The 26,156-nt window shown below is 43.6% G+C and overlaps 3 protein-coding genes across 6 annotated transcripts; 1 reads left to right on the top strand and 2 right to left on the bottom strand.

The window, feature by feature from the left end:
- Positions 1–177: 177 nt before the first annotated feature.
- Positions 178–7,541, bottom strand: LOC115572430 (cell wall protein DAN4-like). Its single transcript, XM_030402482.1, has 5 exons — positions 7,155–7,541; positions 5,154–5,438; positions 2,202–2,513; positions 1,936–2,102; positions 178–1,468 (listed from the first exon to the last, which is right to left on the bottom strand). Exons 1-5 carry the CDS (start codon positions 7,354–7,356, stop codon positions 1,424–1,426), a joined length of 1,011 nt encoding a protein of 336 aa, XP_030258342.1. The 5' UTR covers positions 7,357–7,541; the 3' UTR covers positions 178–1,423.
- On the top strand, positions 7,051–18,751 carry LOC115572428 (importin-13-like). 2 transcript variants are annotated; one of them, XM_030402478.1, is made up of 22 exons: positions 7,051–7,174; positions 7,926–8,052; positions 9,015–9,140; positions 9,555–10,195; positions 10,270–10,410; positions 10,536–10,677; positions 11,559–11,725; positions 11,923–12,043; positions 12,195–12,342; positions 12,514–12,695; positions 12,776–12,802; positions 12,926–13,060; positions 13,963–14,109; positions 14,234–14,314; positions 14,428–14,565; positions 14,668–14,764; positions 14,848–14,900; positions 14,984–15,050; positions 15,759–15,817; positions 15,923–16,012; positions 16,116–16,297; positions 17,979–18,751. In XM_030402478.1, exons 2-22 carry the CDS (start codon positions 7,984–7,986, stop codon positions 18,061–18,063), a joined length of 2,898 nt encoding a protein of 965 aa, XP_030258338.1. In that variant the 5' UTR covers positions 7,051–7,174; positions 7,926–7,983; the 3' UTR covers positions 18,064–18,751. The 2 variants fall into 2 exon arrangements, with proteins under 2 accessions (XP_030258338.1, XP_030258339.1); XM_030402479.1 differs by lacking the exon at positions 7,051–7,174 and adding an exon at positions 7,634–7,770.
- On the bottom strand, positions 17,444–24,311 carry fzr1b (fizzy/cell division cycle 20 related 1b). 3 transcript variants are annotated; one of them, XR_003982085.1, is made up of 14 exons: positions 23,591–24,311; positions 23,243–23,344; positions 22,935–22,998; positions 22,653–22,780; positions 22,468–22,550; positions 22,189–22,372; positions 22,012–22,077; positions 21,816–21,918; positions 21,421–21,602; positions 21,084–21,317; positions 20,467–20,571; positions 19,971–20,063; positions 19,576–19,707; positions 17,444–19,080 (listed from the first exon to the last, which is right to left on the bottom strand). XR_003982085.1 is itself a non-coding variant. In XM_030402481.1 (14 exons), the coding sequence occupies exons 2-14, from the start codon at positions 23,666–23,668 to the stop codon at positions 19,039–19,041; spliced, it is 1,464 nt and encodes a 487-aa protein (XP_030258341.1). In that variant the 5' UTR covers positions 23,669–23,780; positions 24,069–24,310; the 3' UTR covers positions 18,465–19,038. The 3 variants fall into 3 exon arrangements, 2 of the variants coding, with proteins under 2 accessions (XP_030258341.1, XP_030258340.1); XM_030402481.1 differs by lacking the exon at positions 19,576–19,707 and having other exon boundaries at positions 18,465–19,080; positions 23,591–23,780; positions 24,069–24,310; XM_030402480.1 differs by lacking the exon at positions 19,576–19,707 and having other exon boundaries at positions 18,465–19,080; positions 23,591–24,310.
- Positions 24,312–26,156: the final 1,845 nt, after the last annotated feature.

The following is a 26,156-nucleotide window of genomic DNA, read 5'->3' as shown; positions in this document are numbered from 1 at the left end:
AGTCCACATTACTTGTCTGGGCAGGTGGATTTATATCTTTGCAGAGCTGCTGGCCTCTGAAGCAACTGCAACAGAAAATGCCCCTCATACGATGACTCAGCAAAATGCTTCAAAACTCACCCACATAGTATAGCTATAATTTAAGGTCCCACCTTCTGTGCATATGCGACACGAGGCTTACAGGATTGTGTTTCAGTTTTATTATCAAACAGGTAATCCTTATATCAATACATTCTTACAGTCCATTTCAATGGCATATTATCGTACATCACTGTCGGCACTTAACAGTCAAATAACTCAGAACACAATAGGCAGAGTTCCAGTACATTTGCATGACACTCCAGCTAATACAGATACCCACAATCTAAACTCGACACCACCCCCCTGTCTCTTCTCTTTGTCTCTATCATTTAAACTAACACCATATGCAGAAACATTCTTTATAAATATGAATTTTACAATACATTTAACAGTTATAGTGTTTTACCTTTACAATTTACTCATTAAAGTGTTTATTTAGTGTAGTAAGGATCTCAGTGTGCACTGGTGGATTCAACATTCATCATCAAGAACAGAATTTAATTCAAGTTTTATACACCAGCATCGGACCATGAAGAAACAAGTTTCATAAACACGTGTGACTACACAGTAAAAGGTTGCAACGATAAATATTTTCCACATGTAATTTAGGGTAACTTAAATTTGAACAGTTGAGAAAATTGGCGTGTGTGTTTTTTTTTCTCCATAAATATGGCTTTTAGACTTCTGATTTTTGTGAAGATTTCCTGCAACACATGAGTTTTAAGACAACACGTACAACCTGGCAATTTGGTTTGAAAGTGCACTTGACTAATATTTGGTCATCTAGGGGATCATAATTTTCCTCCATCGCTTGAGGCTTGTTGGTAACCTGCCCCATGTGTGTTGAAGCACTTGATATCCTCACTCTATCTTCTTGCTTACTCCTGTTTCTCGCTGGATAACCTGAGGTTGTGTGTTAATTACATTGGAGGACTTCATGCAACCTTATATTCACATCACCTCAGATGTCCCCAAGGGGGCACTGTGACCATTCGTGCCACTTTAAAGAGCTGTGCATACAATAGGAGTCAGACAGGGGTAACGGAGGTAGTAATATTACTCGCCTCAGAAGAGAGAAAGAAAATAAATAGTCTCCCACCAGACTGAAGATCTGCAGAAAATTAAAGGGAATGTGGAAAAAAGTACTTCTGAATCCTCTCATTTAAAAGGCTGTCTCATTTAACCTCAGGTAAACATTTTTTATCAGTGACCCAAGGGGAAACTCATCTGCAGGGATGCAGTTGCATCCAGGCAAATGCTCCTCTCAGATCCACAGCCGTCTGCTTTTCTGTCAGCTTGCTTCTGTTCTCTGAACAGTGGAAGTGACTGTGAGATGCTTCTCTCAGTGGGTGTACCTGGAGAGTGGCGTGTCCTCCATCAAATCATCCTGGAGAAGTTAATCAAAACGGGATAAATTGTACTTTTTAACCTTTTATTGTGGTACAGTTCATAAGTATGACTTTGTAAGGTGAGAAACAATGCAATGAGGGGAATGCTTAAAAACTCAGTTGTGTATATATATTTTTTGATCAGGCTTGATTAATTTTATGACCTCTTTTCTTAATGTCTTGTTGCCTAGAGTCACTAAAAATAAAAATAACAAAATGTTGTAGTTGAGTTGAAAAAATAGAACATCACATGTAATGCCAAATTGAAAAAACATTTTCATCTTTGTGAGAGAGGTCAGAGGTTATTTTCTTTAGACAGCTCCCTTTCAGCCACAGCAGATACTGTACAACCCCTTTCACTGGCTGAGTTGTACTCCTCAGGACAAGTTAACAAGAAGCATCTGAGAGAGCCCCTCCATCTATTCCTGTATGTTAATACATGTATGCACAGAGAAGTGCTTCTCACCATGGGTAGATCCTGCAGCCGATGGAACTCTGGGTGGTTTGTCCGCTGGCGGAACCTGAGGAAGAGGACGACAAAGATGATAGCAGTGGTGACGATGAACACTGACAGCAGACCAGCCAGCAGGGGGTCTAGAGGAGAGCTCGAGCGGTAGTGAGGCCTCTTGAGGTCTAAATGACACAAAAAATCGACAAAAATGAGAAAATATAATGAGAAAATGAAGCCAGTTTAGAGAAAAACAATACTCTCTCTGTTGTCAATCACCTGACCTTCATCTCCAACATTAAGCTCAGATGGGACTTCCCAGTGTGTCGGCACTGCAGGGCCCCGGCCCGGAGCTGAGGTCAGAGGGTGTCCTGTGGTTGTTGGCTGTGTGGTGGCTGTGTTCAGCGATTCAGACTGTGGCTGGACGGTGGAGGTGTGGGCTGTGGAGCGCACATCCTGCATCGTGTGGGCCTGCTGAGATGAAAAGGCGGTGAGGGGATCTCGGGTCAGGAGGGCTGTGCCTTCGGCGGTGGAGAGGTGTTGCAGAGTGGTGGTGCTCTGCGTGGTCGGCGTGGATGAAAGGCCCTCTGCAGCAGCTGAAAATGGGGATGTGAGGGCAGTGCTGTATCAATTCAAAACAGCACAGAGGATTCTTCAAAGGAAATGAACCGTACACACAACAGCCAGAGGTAACCCTACACCACCCCGCTCATGACCACCGATCACTGACATTAAATCTGCTGTACCGGGTGGTTTTGTTGTCACATGCCACTGATCCGGCCAATAACGCTAAAAAAAATCCTGTTAGAAAGAGCTAGCTGTGTGGCGATGACCCGTTTCACACACTGTTTGTATTTTCATGCGGCATAAAACCAGTTCACGATCGGATATCGCTGTGTTGGTGCTGCTCCTGGTCCATCATTGCAACTCGTGTTTTTGTGACTTCGTAGCTTTGTATCTCAGGAAAACACAAACATTGGAGAACCAAATTTGTTGCACGTGGTTAACATAGTGAACGCTTCTACTTTAACAAAAACCAAGTATTTTTGTCACCTGAACCCAACCAAACTTTCTCAGTTCAGATTTCCCAGGTACAACACCATGTCAGAAAGCGATGACATCACAGAACCACGATTGGTCAGTTGCAATGGTGGTCATGGAACAACACCAAAACGGTTAGTGGTGGTAGTCAGTACTGTTTTGCAGTGGCCGATTTAGAAAGACATGAATAAAAACATCATATCCTCCACCACCTTTACAGCAACATTATGTAGAAATTTGCATTTTGTGTGATTTGGCAGTTTCTGAGTGAAACACCACTGTCATAAATACAAATCTGAGGTCTGTAGCAATTTGTCAGGTGTAATGTATGTAACTTCAAACAAAACTCATTACATCATAACACTGTTATATGTTGAGAACTTGTATGTTGAAATTAACTTATGTGTAACGCTGTGATCCAACCCTCTCACTAAGGCTAGTACAGAAACAAGTGATGGAGGCGGAGTGACTGAGACAGAGACACCATTCACCCTGTTACCAGACACTGTACCATCAACATGATTTTGAAGCTGTTATTTTAAGGTAAAAAAGTGAAATAACGTCGCTCTAACATTACTTTGGCTTTTGCTGCTTGAGAGGTCGACAGCGAGCTAAACTCTCAGCTTTAAATCACAGAACAAGATGTGCGATATGTTATATTGACGTGGCAATAGATTAAACATCAGAAGATCTAAAAATAGAGCAAGTGGATCGGCAGACAATTTTTCTAATCAATTATAGCGTTTTTTTGGTGATGGTTGCTGGTTCCAACTGCTGAAATGTGAATATTTTCAGGTTCTTTGACACTTTCATGTCAGTAAACGTAATATTTTTGTACTTTGGAAGTAAATTACATGTTACAGACCAACCCGGGATCATAGGATCGAGAAAATAACCCACAGATCAATAAATAATGAAAATAATTTGTTAAATGTAGTTTCTAATGAACAGACTTTAAAGGAGCACTATGTAGTTTTTTGGAAGAATTTTTAATCAGAAGAGAAAGATCTACAGTGACTGATTTCTTTTTATAAACAAACTGAATAAACAAACGGTCTTTGTTTTCATGACTGAATGAACTGAATAAACAAACTGACCTTAAAGGACAACACAATGTCATGCTGTTGCTTTGTTTATATTTGTCGGACCCTGACACTTTTCTATCTTCAGTGTTCTGCGACGATCTGCGAGTGAGTACAATTTTACAATTTTAAATGGATCCAAGTAGAGTCTGGATCTCGCTGATTTAAATAGGTCTTATTTGATATTGGATTAGGCTTGATTGAATTAAAGGGGACTGTTGGGCCTTGGTGGAAGCGAGCACTCTGCTGAGGCACATTCAAGTTTTGTGATGCGTTTGACTTTCTCTGTGAAATCACTCGAGAAACATTAAGTTTAATGCTCACTGCCTTTTTTGCCCCTTTCACCACGAGACGCCTATCCTCTTACTCAGCTTTAAGCACATGTGTTTGCTTACATCACGTTTGACAGCTCATGCTGACAGCTGGGGAGATGGGTGGGAGAGGGGTGTGTTCAAGGAACGTTGTACATTCTGTAATTACAAGTCAGACTACCTTTCTACTGTTTTCTTGTAGGGCAGAATGAAGGGGGGGGGTCATTAGTGCGAGCAAAATGGGTTAAAGATAAAGGCGACGTGTTGTGAAAAGCTGATGGGGCAGAATAAAAGCAAAGCAAACAGAATAAGTGATGTCATTTTCAGCTTGTGAAGTGAGAAAGTCAAACAGCGCTTCTTGCCAAGTGACGACGTCCGCATTATTCCACATCAAACCACAGGGACAGACAGACAAGTGATGGCAACAGGTTATAAAGGGGAAGGAGTGTGATCTGGAAGGTGTTATTGTCTGTTATTTCTGAGCTGCTCCAAGAGGCAACATGGCATCAGTGGAGGGGTTTATAAATATATCTGTTCCTAAAAACAACGCTCACTCTCAATATCGGGCCAGTCATTCCTGAAACGCTGCTGGCAGAGGAGCCGAGTCTCAGGAGTGAGTCTATGTTTGCAACACGGTGCAAGTGTGTGGGATGTTTTTTTTTTTTTGAAAATCCTGAGAAAGTAAACAGACCTGACTGAGAAACTACTATAGATGCTCAGAAGCAGAATTATGGATGATGACCATAACTTTGATGTTTCCATGTTTCAGTAAAGGCTCAAAGAGGCATATAGTCTTGGTTACCTGAAGCTGAAGGAGTCATGGCAACAGTTACATGCGTGTGTGGAGATGAAGTCACCGCAGACATCGTGGTCAACAAATGTGTTTTATATGCGTCATCAGTCGCGGTCTCCATATGGACCGTCCCTTCAGTCTTGGAGGAGGTCGAGGTCGGAGTCGAGGTTTTGTCTCCGCCTGCAGGATTATGCGTCTGCTGATGGACCGCATGGCCAGGATCCTCTGTCAGGTCAGGAGACGCTGAGCTTCCAGCAGGAGTCGGGAGGGCCGGAGGCAAAGCACTGCTCTGACCTATGGAATCAACGATACATCATAAAAAGCTAAATTATTTGTTTGTATTCATTTTTGGTGTTGTTTCCACCTGTAATCTGATGGGATTTGGATGGAGGGGAGCTGTTTTGGTCAGTGTGTTTATTTTATGTGTCTCATATGTCATTTATATAAAATTGAGTCCAAAAACATTTCCCTAACAATTCCCCAGAGCATGGTATGTAATATCTTAGTAGCAGTAGTAGTATTTTCTATTGAGTCCTCACATATCATACAATAGATAAAACAGCACAGACATTATAGTTCAGGTTGGCTTACTCAGCTAAATAAGTCTACATGAAATTCTGAGACAATTGATATTTTAATATTTATATGGTGTTTTTGCATAATCCTGTTGTGTATTTTGAATTATGTTGTTTTAATTCTCCTTCAATTTGTCTGTATATGTAAAGTAAGGTGCTATATAAATAAAGACGATTATCATTATTATCGTTGTTATCTTTATTGTAAACAAAGTCAACAGTCAATGTATTAGGTAGTGACTAAACAGGCTTAGTAATAACCAATATGCTTATATATACTATATTCTACATTGTTCTCAAAGACAGCTGGAGGCAGAGTAATTTTACTTTTTTTGATGACTCAAAATGAGTAACTGCTTATAAAGTAGATGCAGATACATTTTCTATCAGTCACATATTGAACTCCTCTCCTCATTGAAACTATAAAAACCCAAAAGTATTCAATTTACTTCAGAAAAATCTGCAAACACTGCTTGCAAATGACTCATACAATAAACCGATCATCAAAATAGTAAATCTTCTATCACCATCTAGTGATCGATCCACTGACACCGTGCAGTCTTCTGATGGCACTGTTTGCAACATTATTAGCAAAGTCTGCTGCTGTCCAACATTAAATGAGGTTAAGGATTAAAAATTCATGCATATATGACGATCTCTGATTAATAAACAGAAGACCTGATGGGCACAAATCAGAATCATAAAAAGAAATATTCAGATGTCTCTTCTGTCTCATCAACAATCCAAAACTTGAATATGTTCAGTTTATTATCATTGAAGACAAAAAAAAAGCAGAGGAGTTTGGCATTTTACACTTCTCAAAATGAGTAACTGAATAGAGTTGCAGATTAAGTTTCTTTTTGATTACCAACAAGTGACGTGTCTGATTAATCGATTATCAAAACGGTTGGGGATAAATCCTCTGTCATGAACCAATCGACTGGATCAACTGACACTGAATGCATTCATCTGGAAGCAATTTGCAAATGTACTATTCGGTGAATTGACAGCGATGTATTTTGCTCCTGTCCTCTCCTTTAAATGATTAATGACAAAAACCAGTGAGAAATCTAAATTAAGCCTGCATACATCAGCCCAAATGTTCTAAATAAATAAACAGCAGACAACCCTAACCCTAATCAGAAGACAACGAGTAACCATACGGACTCTCTGATGAGCGGAATATAAAGTTGAACAAAGAATGAACAAAAATAAACAAAAATAACAATAAAATAAAACAACTACCGAATGAAACCAACAAGCCTGCAGCTCTCTGTTAACTTTCCACAGCAGATCGATGGCCAGTCTGGAGCATCATGTGCTCACCGAAAAGGAGTCCAACTCACGTCAGCAGTGTGTCCTCATCACACACACGCACACACTCACACACACGCACACACACACACACACACACACAGAAGGGATGGCAACTTACCTATCGTCTGCGATGAGCCGGTAAGGACCACCATCACGCAAAACACCAAATGACCGTCGGCTCTCATCCTCCCTCGGTCTCTTCCTCTGCAGATCACAATGGGGGGAAAAAAAGGCGCACCGGAGCAGCGGGGCTCTCCGCGGCGGCTCTGCTTTTTAGCTCTGAGGTTGTTTCCGTTACGTGATTTGACAGGGCACATCATCAGCGCTAAAAATATCCTGAGGGAGTCGGGCAGAAGAGAGGTAGGGGTGGGGCTGCATGGCTGCGGCGGCGGAGGGAGCACACGAGACGCGCGCGTTTCATCCCAAAAAGAGCGACCGCTGATCCCTCTGCTTATTTCACCCCTCCATGTTCGTCCTGTTGGCTCATCTCTGCATCCATTCCCTCTAAAAATGCATCAGTTGGCGGCCGCCGTCGCTCCGCTGCTCCAATCAGGCGTCAGTGCGTCAGAGGCGCAGCCGCGTGCGTCAGGAGCGCCTGTTGTGGCCGTGGAGAACTTTAACTATTATAGGCTTGTTGCGATATCACTTTAGAGACACTGGGCAGTGATAGGAGGATGTGTGTCCGTGTCCGCCGGCGGAAATGTGAGACAACAACTCCTCGCCCCCCCGCAGAGGTCAGTGTGTCGTCACGCCCGAGCGCGCTGCCCACATGTGTACTGTGCGGACAGCTGACTGACCCGCCGCGTCCTCTGTCAGCGTGCTGTCACACACTTTAGAGGACACACTGCTCCCGTTTTTACTGCTTCTTTTTTTCTCTCCCACCGCACAGGCTTTAATTTTGTAAAGGATACCCCGCAGCAACAGGAGCGCACCTTTCCTTCCCTCACATGGAGCCTCCAGCCAATCCGGGGGACAGCCCGGTGGAGTTGGAGCTGACGGTGGAGAATGTGGAGTCGGTAAGTGACTTGCTGTCAATAATGAGCCACTTCACTGGACAGGACGTGTGTTTGGACCGAGCCTGCAGAAGGAGCTCCTCGAACGTCATTCAAAACACCCAAAACTCTCACCCGAGTACCCGTTAAACAGAGGAGCTGCAGCGTCACCTCTCATTCAATATATATGTTTTATTTAATTCAACAACTCGAGTCAGAGTCAAACAGCAGCACGAAGTCCAAACGGAAGGAAACACTTGTCTGTCAATTGTGCTCGAACACGTCCAGATCAGACGAACTGGACTTTCTGGTAACATGAGAGCAGCTATAAGCATATGCTGTCCTAATAATAACTGGCACCATGTGCTTTGGATTAGCTGCTATGACAACACATTTCTTTACTCCATTAAAACAATTGGTCTCGCAGCACGCAGGGTCATCGATGCCGATTGTTGTCAGTCAGATTGAGGCTCAGATGCATTTATCGTCATGAGTGTGTCCATGCTCAGACACAGTGCAGAGGAAACATGGAGGGGGCTGATTGTTTGTACTTGGCTGAACTTAATATGATTGTTAGAGCCCGACCAATATATGGATTGCACGTTATTATACGCCAGTATTGGCTGATGTGCATAGATAAGGAAACCTTTGCATTTTTTGAGATCTCAATGCAGAGAAAGATATTTTGGGCTACTTATAATAATTCTACTCCCAGGGAAGTTTACTTTTTCAGGGCACTATTGTTATTGTTTATTGTTAAACCTCCATCTTCTGTCACCTATCACCGTATTTATTCAAGCTCTGTAGATGATTTTAATGATTTGTCTACTTAAAATGTTGTTAATGGGACCTTCAATTTCAGTCTCTGCCCCAATAATCAAGTCTGACTCTGGCACTCATGATTACACATGAATTGTCTGTTTTGTTACTACCAGCTTATTTGTTCTTCTCTTTGTATTGGTTCCTCTCTCCTCCTCCTCCTCCAGGCTCTCTACCAGCTCTACTTTGACCCCGACATGGAGCATAAGAATGTGGCCCAGAAGTGGCTGACCCAGGCCCAGGGCTCTGCACAGGCATGGCAGTTCTGCTGGGCCCTGCTGGACCCTGACAAGGTCTGTTGTCGAGCGCCGGTCAGAGCTTCAAAATGTTTCGTCAGATGTTATCGTCTGCTGCAGCTTTTTTTGTCTGTCACAGCAGTGGTTCCTAAGCGTTTTGGCTCATGACTCATTGAAATGAAGCAATAGGTACCTGTGACCCCTCCTGAGCAGTAAAAGCAAATGGTGGTGTTTTACTTCTATTTAATTTAAATACTTAATTTATTTTAGATACCAAAAAAAGGTCAATTGTGCAGTAATTCCTGTCAGAGATGCGAAGAAAACCTGAAAAATTAAACAGCACTTTATGTAGCAGAGATATCATTTCTCCAGCTTTTATCCTTTCGATCATCTGACGACCCCTCACACTTTCTCTGCGATGGTCGAAGGCTGGTAGCCGCTGTGTCACAGTATCTTTCTGTCTCTTTGCAGCTCCCAGAGGTGCAGTTCTTTGGCGCCAGCACCCTCCACACCAAGATCTCCCGTCATTGGAGCGACCTCCCCGCGGACCAGCACGAGGGCCTCAGGATGCAGCTCCTCTCCCACATCCTGCACTTCTCCCAGGGGCCCAAAATGGTGCTGACCAGGCTGTGTGTAGCCCTGGCCGCTATGGCTCTTAACTTAATCCCACAGGCTTGGTCCCAGCCCGTGGCGGACATGGTGCGGGCCTTCCAACCGCAGAAGCCGGACTCTGAAGGTGGCTCTGGTGCCGAGGCCACCCAGGACCCTCACGCTCACTGCCTCACTCTGCTGGAGCTCCTCACCGTTCTTCCAGAGGAGTTCCAGAGCAGCCGCCTGGCTCAAGCTCGTCGCGCCCAGCTGAGGGAGGCTCTGGCCGGGGAGTGGGCGGTGGTGTGTCCCATGCTGCGCCAGCTCCTCCAAAGTCAGGACTCCTCGAACAAGGTGAAGGAGAAGGTGCTCCGGTGCCTCTCCAGCTGGGTGGGGCTGGACGTGCCGTTAGGGGAGAGTCACGAGCTGGTCCAGGACTGTTTCACTGCGCTGTCCAACCCGGAGCTGTTCGACACCGCCGTGGAGACGATAGTTAACGTCATCTCGCAGCCTGACTGCCAGAGGTGAGAAACCCACTGGAAGTTCATTACGGTCACAGTCGGTTTTCAGGTGTGCGAATCAGAACTTGTGTGTGCAGGTACATAGATGCTCTGGTGAGCTTGATGCCTCTGGTGCTGGGACTCCACGACCAGCTGAAGACAGCGGCTCAGGACGGGGACATGGAGACATCGCATGGTATTTGTCGTATAGCCGTAGCCATGGGGGAAACTCACTCCAGGTACACACTGATGCACACACACACACTTCCATCCTGTAACCTGGCTTCAGTGAATTGCTTTTCTTTTTTTTTTTTGTTAATTTTTTTTTTCTTTTTTTTTTTACCAATGTGTGTGTTTATGACAGGGTTTTGTTGGAACAGGTGGAGCACTGGCAGGAATATCTGGCCTTGGTGAACATGATTCTTTTCTGTACCGGCGTCCCCGGTCACTACCCGGTCAGTGAGACCACCAGCTCCCTCACACTCACCTTCTGGTACACGCTGCAGGTAAAGGTTAATAAATTAGATAAATACATGTTTGGCGGGTTTTGGGTTTTATTTCTTTCCACATCAAAATGTGGAAAGAAATAAAAGCTTTCTCCTCTACAGCAACAACAAATGCCCCTTAGCTCCCACGAGCCAGCAATGGGGTGTTAGTGGCTAATTCGCTACATTCAGCAAGCTTGCTCTTTTAGTTTCAATAAAAACATAAATAAATAACTCTTTTGAATGTTCTAATCGTACAAACAAACAAATTAGCCATCAGAAACTTACCTCTATCCAAAAATACTACCTGGCCCGGCAGTTACTCCTCACTGCTTTTTTTTGTGTGCTAACGTTAGCCTCTGAGCCAGTTTGTTGCTGCCATGGCAGTTCATCCCTCCAGTCAGGGGCTGTGTGCTATAAGCGCACCGTATTGTTGTCATCGCAAACTCTATCAAGTGTTTCATGTCTCATTTGAAATTAAGAAAACACCTAACATTATTATAATTTTTGGAAACAAACGAGCGTGGTTATCAAATTAGCATGTTAGCACTGGCTAGGACATTTTAGCTGCTCTTTCTCTGCCATTGTGGTGCCACTAGCTAAGCAGAAGCTAGCTAAGAGCCTTAGCAAAGCATCTGACTAGCCTTGTGGGAGACTACATTCAATGTCCAAGCAGCTGTAAAGAGACAGGCAGGTGGGCCGTCCAATCATTTCATTTAGGCTGCAGGAACTGATTGGACAGGTTAATTGGATGCCTTCAACAACCACAGATACCAGACTTTTACTTTCTCTTTTGATCAGATCTTTTGAATTAGTTATTGCTGAACTGTGAAAGTGTGTCTTTATCTATCAAAGAATTTGGAAACCAAATGTTATTTCTGATGGTTTTCCTGCGCGTTCAGGATGACATTTTGTCATTTGAGGAGGAGAAGCAGGTGGTTTACCTGCAGGTCTACAGGCCGGTGTACTTCCAGCTGGTGGACGTGCTGCTACATAAATCCCACTATCCCTCCCAGGACGATTATGCCTCCTGGTCCTCTGATGACAAGGAGCAGTTCAGAATTTACAGGTAAGAGACAAAAACAAAAGTTTTATTTGTAGCTGGATTTTGTTTCCTTTCTAAAGTACAACTAGACGAAAAAAAAATCGGAAAAGAAGACCAGTGTGATCACGTGGAGGCATTTCTGTTAATGTGGCTAAAAATGATCGCTACAGATTGATCTGCGAGTTTCGTCTCCTACTATGCTTGGTTGTTTTGTCTTTCAGAGTGGACATTTCCGACACCCTCATGTATGTGTATGAAATGTTGGGGGCAGAGCTGCTCAGTAACCTCTACGATAGACTGGGCAGACAGCTGATGGACCCACAACAGTCCGCAGTGTGGCAGGTAATGGCATTAATTACTGACTGAGCATCATCATATACAGCCTTTTCTATAAAGTGTTGGTTATCGTCCACAGTGAATAATAACCAGGGACGGAGTATGAATCCATTTCCTCTCCGATTTCACACCACTCTTTTTTTCCCTCTGTCTTCAGGACACAGAGGCCTTGTTATTTGGCTTCCAGTCCATAGCTGAGACCATCGATGTGAACTACTCTGACGTTATCCCCGGTCTTATCGGTCTGATCCCCAGAATCAACATCAGCAACGTTATGCTGGCTGACACCGTCATGTACACCATAGGTATACCTTCACAGATCATCCATTCTCACTCGTATATGAAATGTTGTCAGAAATTTGGATTTGTATTTTCAGCAATCATCAGCAGTCATCAATAGATGTACATCTTTATCTACTGTATCTCAACCGTTTATTTTCACTACCCATGACACGCACCTCTTTCTGAATTTTCAGGATCCCTGGCTGAGTGGCTGGCCGACCACCCTGTGATGTTGGGTGCCATATTACCCATGGTGCTTCAGGGCCTGGTGAAGCCAGAGCTGTCCGTGTCCAGCGTCTCCACGCTGAAGAGGATCTGCAGGGAGTGTAGACACGACCTCGGCCCCTACGCTCAGGACATCCTCACTGTGTCACAGGTCAGACTCGCAGCCTTTTTTAAAAACCAAAAAAAAGTTGTGATTTCTGTGTGTGTATTAACGCTTGTGCTCCTCTGCAGGATGTGCTGGTGAAAGAAATCCACAAGGTGAGTAAACAGCCTTCAGCATCCATCAGATGTTTTCTATTCTAAACACGGACGCACCCGCCGTCTCGGTGAGGACATGATGTATGATAAGTGCTGTGTGTGTTCCTGTGTGTCTGTGTGCAGAGCAGCCAGTCCATGTGGTTGATGCAGGCTCTGGGTTTCCTCCTGTCCGCCCTGCCGGTAGAGGAGATTCTGGTCAGACTTCACTCTCTCATCACTCCTCACGTCCAGCAGCTGGATACACTCGCCCAGCAGGAGGTAAAAGAAACTCATTGTACTTGAAGTAGTTTCACTTTGTGTAATTAATAGCTTTGATGGATCAGCATTATAAATCCATTATTATTATGCATGTTTTAAAGATGTCAAAATACATGACTACTGAATTATTTGATTAGGTTAAATTAAGTTTGGTAATCATGGCCAAAAGATGACTTTAATTTAAATCAAAAATATGCACTATTACCATAATATAAAATACATATTGTATTTATTGCTGCTTTATTAAAATGTTTCATAATTAAAAGCCTATTCTAAAAAAGGAAGACTTCAGAGTGCACTATGGGCCACCGCCGGGCCACACGATTGGACACATGTACCAGTCCAAACTGCCTACTAGCTAATGTTTGAGTGAATTTCCTTTTTGTGTGAGCACCTGCACATCAATCGACATGCCTAAAAAAAGAAGATGACACAGAGGGGGCAGGCCGAGCTACAGACTCGAGACAAATTTCTTCAGTCAGCACAGAAAGCTGTGAGCTGCGATAGCCAGGAGGCTAACATTACAGCCAACGTTCCCAGCTAAGTGGTAGCCAGTGTCAGTGAAGCCACCATCACCTGTGAGAAAGAGGAACCTAGTATTAAATAAGCTAATGTGTTTACGTAGCACAGAGAGTATGCACATGCACAGATTTAGTGGGGGCCTTTCACTTGACCTTTTCAGGGCCCAGACATTTCTGATGGTAATACATTTTACTTCACTTATCCATAAAAGACAGTATATTGTGAATATATTTAGTATTTTGCAAGTAGAATTTAATATACTATATACATATAAGATGGATCAATTGTTGGTCTTCGCTCTCGCAACAGCTGTCACATTCAATAAAACCTTTCATCGAGGCTATATATCCCATACCCAATCACCTCGTCTCACTTTACAGCCTAATCCCAAGAACAAACAGTCTATCATCCACATCCTGGGGATGCTGTCCAGCCTCTTCACCACTCTGGACATCAACAAACAAGCAGACAGCTTAGAGGGAGCATCCAGCCCCAGACCCACTGCCTCACAGAACACACAGAACCCCGTGAGTTCAGCCATAAAATTGGAAGAAATACAAATTGAGTGTGAACTGTTTCTGAACAGATCAGTCAGAAATCAACCCTTGTTTATCAACCCCCTCTCACTTTCATTTTCTTTTTATTTTTTAGGTTGTTGTTGTGCTTCAGCAAGTCTTCACATTGATCCAAACCATCCTGAGCAAGTGGCTCGATGACTCAGAGGTAGTCCAGGTAGGAAGGCTTTACCGTTTGCTTCAGCATGCGTGTGATTTTTTGTGTGTGTGCATGATTTATCCGCGTGTGTCCACTGACTCACGCCCAGCTCTCCTTTCCCCTCCCTGCAGGCAGTGTGTGGGGTATTTGATAAGTCGGTTCGGACCCTCCTACATGATTTCGGGCCCATGGTGGCTCAGCTGAGCGGGATGCTGGGGCAGATCTACATCGCCTTCCCACAGGCATCCGCTCTGGACCTGGCACGGCAGGTACGCCCCCTCAGATCCGGGCCTTAGAAAAAACATGTGCTGGAGACGCCTAACATGTTTGTGGGGTCAGATGTCACTCTCTCGCTCTCTCTTTGGGTTTAGATGGTTCACATATTTGCTGGGGAGGAGCAGCACATCTCCAACATCAAAAGCCTGACTGAGGTGTTGACCTCTGCCACGCTCGGTATATTTCAGCAAGGTAACAAACGCCTGCAAAGAAAGAACTTTTAATTTGCTTTTAGAGAAAGTATTGTCTTGTCTCATCTTGTATTTGTTTCATAGGTCCACGTGATCATCCTGATATTGCAGAATCGTTTATGCACCTTCATGCTCAGGTAGGTTGAATATTCTTCTCCGTTAGTGTGCACATCTGCATCTCACAAAGGAAGCTTTGCCTTATCACTTTGTTTTTCTTTAGATTCTGAAGAGGAAGCCTGATTTGTACCTGTCTGACCAGTTGGATGTTAAAGCACTGTTTTACTGTGGTAAGTATCATTACATGTTTGAACTGTCCACAGGTGATTCTCACAGATAAGACTCAGTGTCTAAAGAAGGAAAATGATTTTTGGGGTATATTTCTGCATTTGTTGAAGACCAGTAAAGGCCAAAACTGGTATCAAAACTGATAAGCATGAATTGTGTGCCACTATTTTACCACTTTTACATATTCAGTGAAATGTGTGGTCAAATTCAAAATAGCTGAATTCATTAAAGTATAACTTCACCCAAAAATGAAACTTCTGTCATTATTTACACACCCTGATGCCAACAGACAGTCGGGTGAAGTTTCGTAGTCCACAAAACATTTCTGGAACTTCAGAGCAAAAGAGCATTGCAGCATTCTCTGAAACAACTAAAGCAGATGGGGACTTGTTTTGAAATGTAAAAAAATAACTGAAAAGGCTAACATGAAATGGATCCATACAGCTTGTTCGGCATAATATACGTCTCCAGAAGCCCCAAGATCCCAAAGTGATGTGAAAAGACGCGATTCACACACTTTTTTGAGCATAAATTTGAACTGTAGGTGCAAAGCTATAAGTGTAAGCACCCTGTCAAAAGTGGGTGCCAACCACAGCTCACCCACACAGCAAGGGTGCAAATAAGTTTTTTCCAAAAAAAAATCAAGTTTTGTTTGTAACTGAAACTCTCATTTAAAAAAAAAAAATCGTTCTGTCTTTTGTTCTCTACAGGGATTTTATCACTGAAGTTTCCAGAGACACCCACAGTAAAAGCTGCCAGTCTATTTTTTGTAAGTCGAGGCAGAAATGTGCAATCTGAAGTTATACTGTAGTTTTGATCTCACGTTGACTCATCAGCTCATGGATTCTTGTTATTTTCGCCCTGACCCTGGCAGACAGAGCTGCTGCCTCGCTGTAAAGACATGCCCCCGCTGGGTGACGTGTTGCAGCGAGATGGAAAGCTCCTGATAGAAACCATACTCGAGGTGAGCGATATGAAACTATTCATCATTCGAACCCTGTGTAACTTATTCCTGACATCAAGACTCATTTAAGAGTGTCTTCTTTTTGTTTTGATTCCTGTCTCAGGCGGTTGGCGGCGGCTCGCCTCGCAGCCTGACGGAGCACTTCTCTGAGGTGTTGTTGAGTCTGAACAGACACTGTCCAGCTCTGCTGTCCCAGTGGCTGAAGGAAGCACTGCAGACCCCCGGATTCCCCTCCGCTCAGGTCTCCACGGAGCAGAAACACACCTTCAGCCAGCAGCTTCTAAGGTAACAACACATCCACTAACAGTTTTTAAGAAATGTTTCATACAATCACAATGACTCGCTGGTGTGTACAATTAAAGGTCTTCATTCAAGAGGGCAACAACAATCACTAGAGAGGCATTATCTGCACTTTTTTAAATTTTATACAGCCAGTTTACTGCTCCTTTTCCTGACTGTTATTTACATCAGCTCATAGATCTCCACCCGCATCTCAGCCGCTTTTGAATGAGTAGTTTGCAAAATATGTTTTCTATGACAGCAGTGCAAAAACAGGACTGTGTGAGGAGAACCATAAACCATGAAAAGTGAAACGACTGTCTTTGAAGTTGCTTTCGTTGCACCTGCAGTCTTGAAAGTCCCGCAATTCAGTATTCAAACTGTAATATTAGAAGCATGCACCTTGAAAACAATTGGTGCCGCAAGATGAAAAAAGAGTGATTTCTAGATTTGCACTAAACAAAAAGCACACGTCATAACTGCTGGTACTAACCTGTGAGACTGTACAGGCAGTCATATTGGCTGTCATGTTTTCTATATTACTGGATGATGCTGTCACTTTTAGTTTAGGGGATGAAAGTATATCCTCATCACAACTCATAGACATGGAGAACAGGTTTGCAGTGATGGTATGTAACAAAGTATATGGAGTCAACTACTGTACTTCAGTACACTTTTGAGGTACTTGAACTTTCTTAAAGGAGACATGTTATGCCAATTTTCAGGTTCATGATTTTGTTTTGGTTTACTACTAGAATAGGTTTATAGGCTTTCATGTTCAAAAAATACTGCAGTTCTGTCACACTCTATTCCCCTTTGCTCTGTCTTAACTCCTGTCTCTTTAAGAAAACCCAGTATCCTCTGATTGGTCAGTTCACACACGCCTGACCCACAACAAAAGATCAAATTTATGCCAAACTAGCCGCTAGGCATAAATTAGGCGAGTGTGTGACATGGTGACATAGTGTGATGTCACAAAGTCATGAAGTTAAAGGCGGGACAACTGACGAGGCAATTCAGGAGCAGTGTTATTAGTGGGAGGGAGGAGCTTGTTAGTGTTGACTCTGACCTTTTTTAACTTTCAAGATCATTTAAATGCAATAGAACATACTGTATATAAAACACAGAAGAAAAGGGGAAAAACCAACAAAAAACATAAGAGGTCTCCTTTAATTCTTTATACTTCCATTGCACTACATGTGCAAAAATGTAAACTTTACTTCACTAAATGTATTAAATGACCTAATTCTTCATTACCAAGTGAATGCTGCATTAGGGCCAAATTAACTCTTTGTTAAATGTATTTATTAAAAAAAAGAAAAGAAAAAGAAAAACAGATTCCAGTGATCAGAGAAATTGTCCAGGCTGAAGATAAGTCGCCCCATAGAATTTAGTATTGACATGCTTCTGAATGTATATATGATTTACTTTTACTTGTAATTTTGATAGTTAAGTACATGTAATATCTGTTACTTCAAGACTTTTACCTGAGTACCAGTTGTATGGGAGACTTTTAACTTTTTCAAAGTAATATTTTAACACAATATCTTTACTGTTATTAAAGTATGACTCTGGGATACTTTTTACAACACTTCAGATTTGTGTCAAAGTGACACAAATATAAAGTGAAATACAGCGATGTCAATTGTTTTGACAAAACTCCCTGACATGTTTTTCTTCCCTCCAGGGAGCAAACCAACAAACGTCGAGTGAAGGAGATTGTGAAGGAGTTTTCTCTGCTCTGTCGGGGCCTGCAGGGGTCTGGATACTAGATTATTATTAGACTGAGCTGGCAGCACTGTGACTTTTTACTCCTAAATAAGTCCAAGTGAACTTAAGACTAACAGAAAACACAAACCTTAATCTGTTTCAATGATAAATGGTGCCAAACAGGATTTTTTTTTACTTGGGTAGGTGACACTGGACTATCAAAAAAAGTGTTTGACTTGGACTGAACCAAAGCAAAAACACAGATAAAATGAGCCTTTATTAGAATGAGCGGGCCCTCTGTGCATCATGTTTTTAATAAAAATACCTCTGTCACATCAAAAGCTGGAAAAAATTAGGGGGGGAAAAAGCATCACGTTGCCTTTTTTTCTGTCTTTCTTTTTTTTTTATCTCCGGGCGTGGATCCAAACCTCTGCTCCTTCTCACAAAACACACAAATAAACAGTTTGTTCTTTTCAGCTGCGTGAGCAACTGTGTGTGAGTGTTCTCTTATTTATTGTTTCTCTTCTGTTGTATACTGCTTGTAGCGCATATTCACACATTATCAAAATATAGAAACCCCACCCATCCCCACCCAAACCAGGCTTCTTCTTCTCTCTGTTAAAAAAAAGAGAGCCTTTTAAAAATGTGACGTCACTACATTATATAGCTTAGAACTCTTGTACATGTATACTTCTGCTAATATATAATAAAACAATGTCATCACTTCCACAACGGAAAAAAGAAAACAAGACCGACTTTTTTTTTAAGCAGTCGACGTGTCCTGACAACAGACTGTTCGTTTTTTTTTTGTTTTTTTTTAAATCAGTGACATCACTGTGAGGGATGGCAGTTGTTGGAAGTTTGGATCCTGTGTAGAAAAAGTGGATCTGAGGAGGGCGGTCCTGGTGGTGGTCGCTGCACTGAGAGGAGGTGCTGAGATGAGAGGGATCTAGTCTGTGAGTGTCGTTGGTGACTCTCTGTGCATTTTAACCACGGCTCAGCGGACTGTCGCAGTCCTGAACTGTCCTGGCTGGTCACTATCGTATCCTCGTGAAGAGGTTCAGCACTGACTTTGATTCCTGGGAACAGAAAAAAAAAAATGGTGTTAAGTACTTTTATTATGTAATAAAGACCTTTGAATAATGATCATTTTGGTATCACTTTACATTAAGTTCAAGTAAAAGTGAAACATAATACCAGTAGTATCCCCTATTGGTGGGTCCAGCCTCCTTTCCCCCCCAATGGGTGTACTACTCAGTATTATGTTTCACTTTACTTGAAGGTAAACAAAAACAGTAACCAATCACTTGTTAATTAAGATTTAATGAGATGTCGCTAGTGCATGCCACTCAGCAACTGGTTCAAAGTTTACCAGTAACAACCCATGAAGAAAGTGGACAGTATGTCAATTCAAATGTATTTATGGACTAATCATTACTTAACGATTCATTAATACAGTATTATCTACTGTATCGTCCTGAAATCAATGTTCCTCAGGAATTACTCATTAACGATTCATTAACTATTAAGTAGTTCCTGATTCGTTCCTTATTCGCTTCTCAGTCACTACTCACATTTTTCGGTAACTTCTTGTTATGTGTCACCATTATTTTCATCACCCTTTAATCTGCAGCTGATTTTCACGATCAAAAAACTTCTTTCTCCGAAGTGACGTCTTCAAATTGCTTCTTTTTTCAACCAACAGTCTAAAAACCAAAGACTCTTCATTTACTATCATAAATATAATATCAATGTATTTGAGAAGCTGGAACCAGCAAATGTTTGACATTTTTTCTTACAAATGACTGACATGAATAATCAGGTATGAAAATAGCTGGCAATTAATTTTCTTTCAACTGACTAATTGATTTATGATAACTTCATGTATTGTGAAATGCGCAGACTTAAAATGAGACATCAAAAGAGCCATCACGACATCATCATCGACATCATGACAAATATACTGTACCTTGGTGCAGCGTGTCTTACTGAAGACGTTCCAGAAACGTAGTGTCTCATCCCCGGCTCCTGTGACGATGGCCTCCCCATCTGGTGACACAGCCTGAGAGGGGAGGACGGAGAGAGAACAATGGTGAAATGGTGAGCACACTGATAAATCCAGTGGAGAAAGCTAACAGAGTAAAGTTACCCAAGCCCTGTACTCAAGTATTTCCATATTGTGCCACTTTATACTTCCTCTCCACAACAGTTCAGAGGGAAATTTTGTACTGTTTACTTAACTACAATTGGACTTCAGAGTATTCCTACACTGTGGGATTGCTCCTTATACTTAAGTAAAGCATATAAATACTTAAGTAATGCATTTTAATACCTCCTCCATCACTGGATGGATGTATGAAAAAAACATTGCACATGAGTACATGGCCACTGGGTTTCAGGAATGAGAAGCAGCAGCACTGTGAGTAGTTCGTCCAGTTACACTGAACATAAAACCGTGATCTTACCAGATAGAGCACCCTGTAGGAGTGTCCTGTCAGCTTGGCCACCTGTGTTAGTGACGGATACTTCCACACCAGGATCTGGTTCTGAGAGTAGCCATGAGTGCTCACCTGTAAACAAACGGGGGACAGTATTCAAGTTTGAAATTCAAGCTTGAAATTACCATGAAATTTGTATGATAAATTATTAACATTATTGACAAGTCATCAGAACTGATGAAACAAGGGAGTTGAACTACAAGTTATTTCTCATTTCTCTGACCTACAGCTGGTGTTGTGTTCAAGTCTGTTTCCCATCATATGTTTGTCGTGTGATCAAAAGTTTGGGTGGGCCCAAGAAGATTTAGCATTTTCGAAGTAGGCCATGTCATTCCTAGGTTTGGGAATGGCTGTTATGAAATGTAGCTAGATAGTCAAAAAGCTGCACAATATGACTCAACTTCAGACAAAAATGAAAACAAAATGTTGATTAATTGCTAGATAGTGTCTTAATGTTAACACTGAGATGACGAAGAATACTTAAAGCTTATTACATTGTCATAATAATCTGCTACAAAGCCACAATTACTCCATAATGACACTGAAATGAGTGTGTGTGTGTGTGTGTGTGTGTGTGTCCTCACCAGTTCGTTAGCGTGTTTGGACCAGGCCAGGTTGCACACCTGCGAGCCGGTGTCCGTGCTCTGCAGCGCCTGACCCGTCAGCGTGTTCCAGAAGCGCAGGCAGCGGTCGGCGGTGCCGCCGCCTGATGCCAGCAGCCCGTGCTGGTGTGGGGACCAGGCGATGGCCTTCACTGCTGCCAGGTGATCACTGTACTGCTGCATGGGGAGAAGGCTGGAGCTGTTCCACACCAGCAGCTGGGACGGAGCAGGAGACGAGAAATGGACGGGATCATGAAGATTTAATCGTCTCAGAATTCATTCATTCATTTAAAAGTCAAAAAATGTATCATTTTCTCACCTTGTTGTCGTTGCCTCCAGACGCCAGGTGCTGGTGGTCAGGAGACCACTTGAGACCACACACTTCTTGTCTGTGACCTTGCAGCCTCCTCTCGGCGGTAGGGGGGGTTCTGATGTCCCGCTGGAGGATCACTCGGTCCCGACTCCCCGACGACAGCTGCTCTCCGTTCCACGCCAGGGCACCTTGGGCACAAAGGCTCATATTTCACTGTGGCTGTCAAAGAATCCATGTGCTGTTTCTTGATATGACAGTAACACATGTTTGGTGGCACAATATAAGGAACACATCAAGTTCAAAACAACATTATATTCTCCTTTCTGTTTCTGTTCGGAGATTCTCCTTGTTATCTTTCTTGTTTGCTCAAAGCAGATAGTGACCAGCCGGCGATGACTGACCTACACGTGCCGAGTGACCCTCCAGACTGGTCAGTTTCCTCCCTCCCGCCGCGTCCCAGATCTGAACGTAACCCTTGTGGGTTCCGACCGCAACAAGACTCCCCTGATAGGACCAGAGACAAAGTCAAATCACACTGCTGATTTCACATCAATTCAGTCAAGTTTCTCTTGTACTGAGCAGAACATTCAGCCTCACCCTCTCATTCCAACAAACTGACGTAACAGAGTCCCCGTCCACTGACAGGTCACACAACCTTGTCACCTGTTACACAAACGCAAAGAATAAACATTTACCATTTTACTTTTTCTCTTCAGTGGATCACACACACATTATATTCATTTCCCCCACCATAACTGGGTCACTTCACCACACCTGGCTGGTGCAGGCACTCCACAGGTAGACGCAGGCTCCCAGGCCGACACTGAGCAGGTTGCCCGCCGACCAGTCTACCAGGTTGAGGTAGAAGTCATCCTGCAGCTCCGGAGCGTCCAGCACTTTGAAGGGGATCTTGGAGATCTTCCGGGCCGGTTTACGAGGGGAGCGGAGCAGCTTGTGGCTGCGGATGAAAACATTGCAAGGAAAAGGTCAGCCAGCGGTAAAGTCGGAGCGCCATTTTCATGTTTGGGGTGCAGCACTTGAGACGCGTCGTACCTCTTGTTACTAAGTGGAGACAGGGAGTACGGTGAGACTTCATTATCGCTATCGAAAGGCACTCTCTTAGTGTGGACAGTGTACTGCGGAGGAGTAACAAAGCAAGAATTACACTCAGGGATGATTGTATACATATTATCTGATGTAAGACAGAGGCCGACGGGCCGTTTTCTTTTATCTCGTACCCTAAAAAGGCCGTGAGAGTCCTGAGAGAGGACCGCGTGCCGCCGGTCGTCTGTGTGAGGGTCCGGCACAGTCTCTATCCCTGCCCCCAGGAGCTCGTTCCTCAGCAGGGCAGCGTACGCCACAGCATCTGCAGGGAGGGAGGCAAAGAGAGCGGTGATGGGGACACAGCAGGTGGAGAGATCAAACTCAGGATCTTTCCAAAAAAAAGTAGAAGAAAACTTCATGATGATGATTTGCAAGAAGTACGAACAGCATTAAAAAAAAAACCACAAATGTCTGACCTTTGCTTGAATCTGAGCTGGCGTCCTTTGCTTTATGGGTCTGATTTGGGGAGCGACAGTTCTCCTGCAGAGGAAAAGGAAAGGTGCGTCAATTGTGTCACTGTTTTGTGTGGGGCCGTGTAAAATATCAAAAGATACGGCTGCAATTAACGATTATTTTCATGATCTGTTTCCTTGCCAGAGAGACAGTCCAAAAAACCTAAAGACTCTTGACATTTTCGGCTTGAAAAATGACAGATGAACAGATTATCAAGGTAGCTGTCGACTGAATCGGTCAATCGACTAGCGGGCGTAAAAAGGCTGCTCACGTTGGCATAGTGGAAGTTGATGCTCCAGTTGCTTCCAGCGCGGGTGGGGATGAAGCGGTCCCCTGACTTCACGCTGACAGGACTGCAGGTAGCACTCACACACTGGGGTGGCAAGAGACACAGGTTAAAGCAAAACAGATCACAGCAGAAACATTAGTATTTGGTTAAAGAGACAATATTACTCATGGGGCTTTTAATTTCCAGGTTATGGCTCTCACTATGCTCCTTAGATCAGGAGAACACCATTATACCAGTTTCAGCCTGCAGTCTTGTATACACACGCACAAGACATGCAGCAGCAAACATGAGCAGATGTTCTGTGTGTGTGTGTGTGTGTGTGTGTGTCACCTTTGACAGGCGGGCCTCAGTCGGCAGGTTCTGGTGGTTGATTTGCCTCAGCAGCCGTCTCTCGTACTCCTGGTCCATGTCCTCACAGGCAGCAAAGGCCCCTGTGCTGTGCTGCGCTGCCCTCCCCGCCCCCACCCGCCCCCCGTTTAAACCTCCTCCCGACGGGGAAGTCCGCACTGGAGCCCCATCTCTGTGGAAAAACACGTTAGCTTCATTGAGAGCACAAAACGCACACACCGACCGGCCTGGTTAGCACGGTGTCTGCGCTCGCTACATGCTTTAAAGACCCACGTCGCCGTCTGTAGGGCTTTTCTCGCTGGCTCAATGACAGACGGACAATATCGAGGTGAAAGGAGCCTCGCGGTGCGCTAATGACAGCCGCACCGTTGTCATGGCATCATGCTCGCACACAACAACCCGTCCGAGAGGCAGCGTAACATCAGCTGACGACGCTGCCGCAGCTCCAAGGCTCTCTTACCGGCCGACACGGAGGCTCAGGGGACCAAGTCGACCGTCATCGTCGTTGTGGGGGAAACAACAGCGCCGCGGCGGACACACTGGGGGCCGCGTTCCTTCCGAGTGACAGCGGTGCGCCCGAGTGCCAACGCGACTCGCTGGTGTTGTTTATGTTCGCGACAAAGATGGCGACCGAATCAGCTGTGGCAGAAATTCTCTGGTTGACTTCTGGTGCCTGTGCAGTCAGGCACGGTGCGCGGCTCGACAGCGGCGCCCGCCGGCGATGCGCGCTCACTGCAGGCGGATGCGCAATGCGGCTGTTCGCCACGTGGCCGCGGGGTGTCGCTGCTGCACTGCAAACATTATTTGGCTAGCGCTTCCGAGCAGCCCAGTTCATGCAGTGTTTGACCTCTATCAGCTAAAACATTTTTTTTTTTTACATTGTTTATCCGCTTTTTATTTTTAAATGTTTCTGTATATACTTCAACACAAAGAGAGCAGTTGTTAATGCAAAGTTCATATAACATAAAAAACATGAAAAATTTCCCTATTCAGTGCAATAACAATGCTGCTATCATCTTCATGAAATACAGATTTGTATTGTCTCAAAGGTATATTTTTCCACTTTCCTACAGTTTTGGTTTAACAAATTCAAAAGATAAGAACATTTAAGAACAACAAAAAAACATTTAAAGGATAACAATATGTTGATTTTTCAGTAGGAATCCAAACATAGTGGATGTAAAGCTGATCATATGGAAGTATATACCAAAAAGCTATGTAGGGGAAATGCTTCCAAAAAACTATTGATTCCCCCATACATATATTAACTCACTTTAAAGGCCCACTGTGTCATAATTTTAGTTAAAAAATGTGTCATGAAATGACTAAAATGTTCAACAGAATGTGAATAAGTAGCGGATTTGACGTGATAATGTCTACATATTGTGCTGCAGAGATATCTACTTAAGTTAGCATGCTAACCAGCTAGCTCCAGCCCGTCCCAGTACAAATCCCCTGTCCCATTGGTGTAAACACTAACCCTGCCCTGAGCTCCCAGAGCTACCAGTCTTAGCTGCTACAGTTAGCAGCAGCATGCAGTTACTCTGTTGATATGTTGCCCCACATTTGATTCAAGTATGAATTTGACAGGTGGCATATTCTTATATATATTGCACCCTTAAGCCAACCCTCTCACATTCATTTGCTTACCATCTTCATCGACAGTAGCAGAGATAGAGAGGGTTTTGATGGCACATGCTCGCCTCAGGGCTCCTCTGTGAACGTGACCTCAAAGTAAATAAAGATCCTACATTTGCCCTCGCTGATCCCAAATCTTCCACCCTTTGCCAACAGTGCCGGAGAGCACTTTGCAAACGAAACAGGCAGATAAAGGTGTACTCTTTGAACTCTTTCACGGGTGGTTTTGTGCGTTAGGAAGCACTAGAAAAAGTGGGAGAGACAGAGAGAGAGAGAGAGAGAGAGAGAGAGAGAGAGGAAAACTGGGCCTCTGCTGCTGCTGCTGCTGCTACTGCTGCCAGGTCTTTAATGAGAGTGAGTGACTGACATGGTAGAGTGGAGACATGGCATGTCGTCTGTGGTGGCACTCCGATCTGCACGTAGGCTACATTACATGTCCGTAGACACAAGCACTGTTTATAGATGCAATCTGATTTTCTTTCTGTGCTAAACGGCATCTCTGTTTTCAATACGGAAAAGAACTGCATATGCATGTTTCTACTGTGCTTTAATTGAGTACCTTTATACTTTTACGGCCACTGTTTTGATATCATAAATTCCATAAATATTCACGTTTCACTCCACCTCATTTATCAGTTATTTGTTACTTTCAGATCCAGATTTTTACAAAAAATATGAGCTTATAATGTGATTCATTGTCGACCTGGTGGTTTCCCCTTGTGTCTTGTGACCCCTACCAAACAAAGACGCATTTCTTGTCTGAACTACTCAGATGGTTCTATTTAAACAGCTGTTTGAGGCCCAAAAGAAGTCAATTTAGCTGTCACATGAAATTTAACTCCCCCTTCATGAACACCACCATTGATTAAGACAATAACAACTGTTATTTTTAGCAATCATGTCAGCTTCT

Source organism: Sparus aurata, chromosome 21 (genome assembly GCF_900880675.1).
Source record: "Sparus aurata chromosome 21, fSpaAur1.1, whole genome shotgun sequence".
NCBI lineage: Eukaryota > Metazoa > Chordata > Actinopteri > Spariformes > Sparidae > Sparus > Sparus aurata.
The sequence above is the reverse complement of the archived record's forward strand: the minus strand, read 5'-3'. Positions and strand labels throughout refer to the sequence as shown.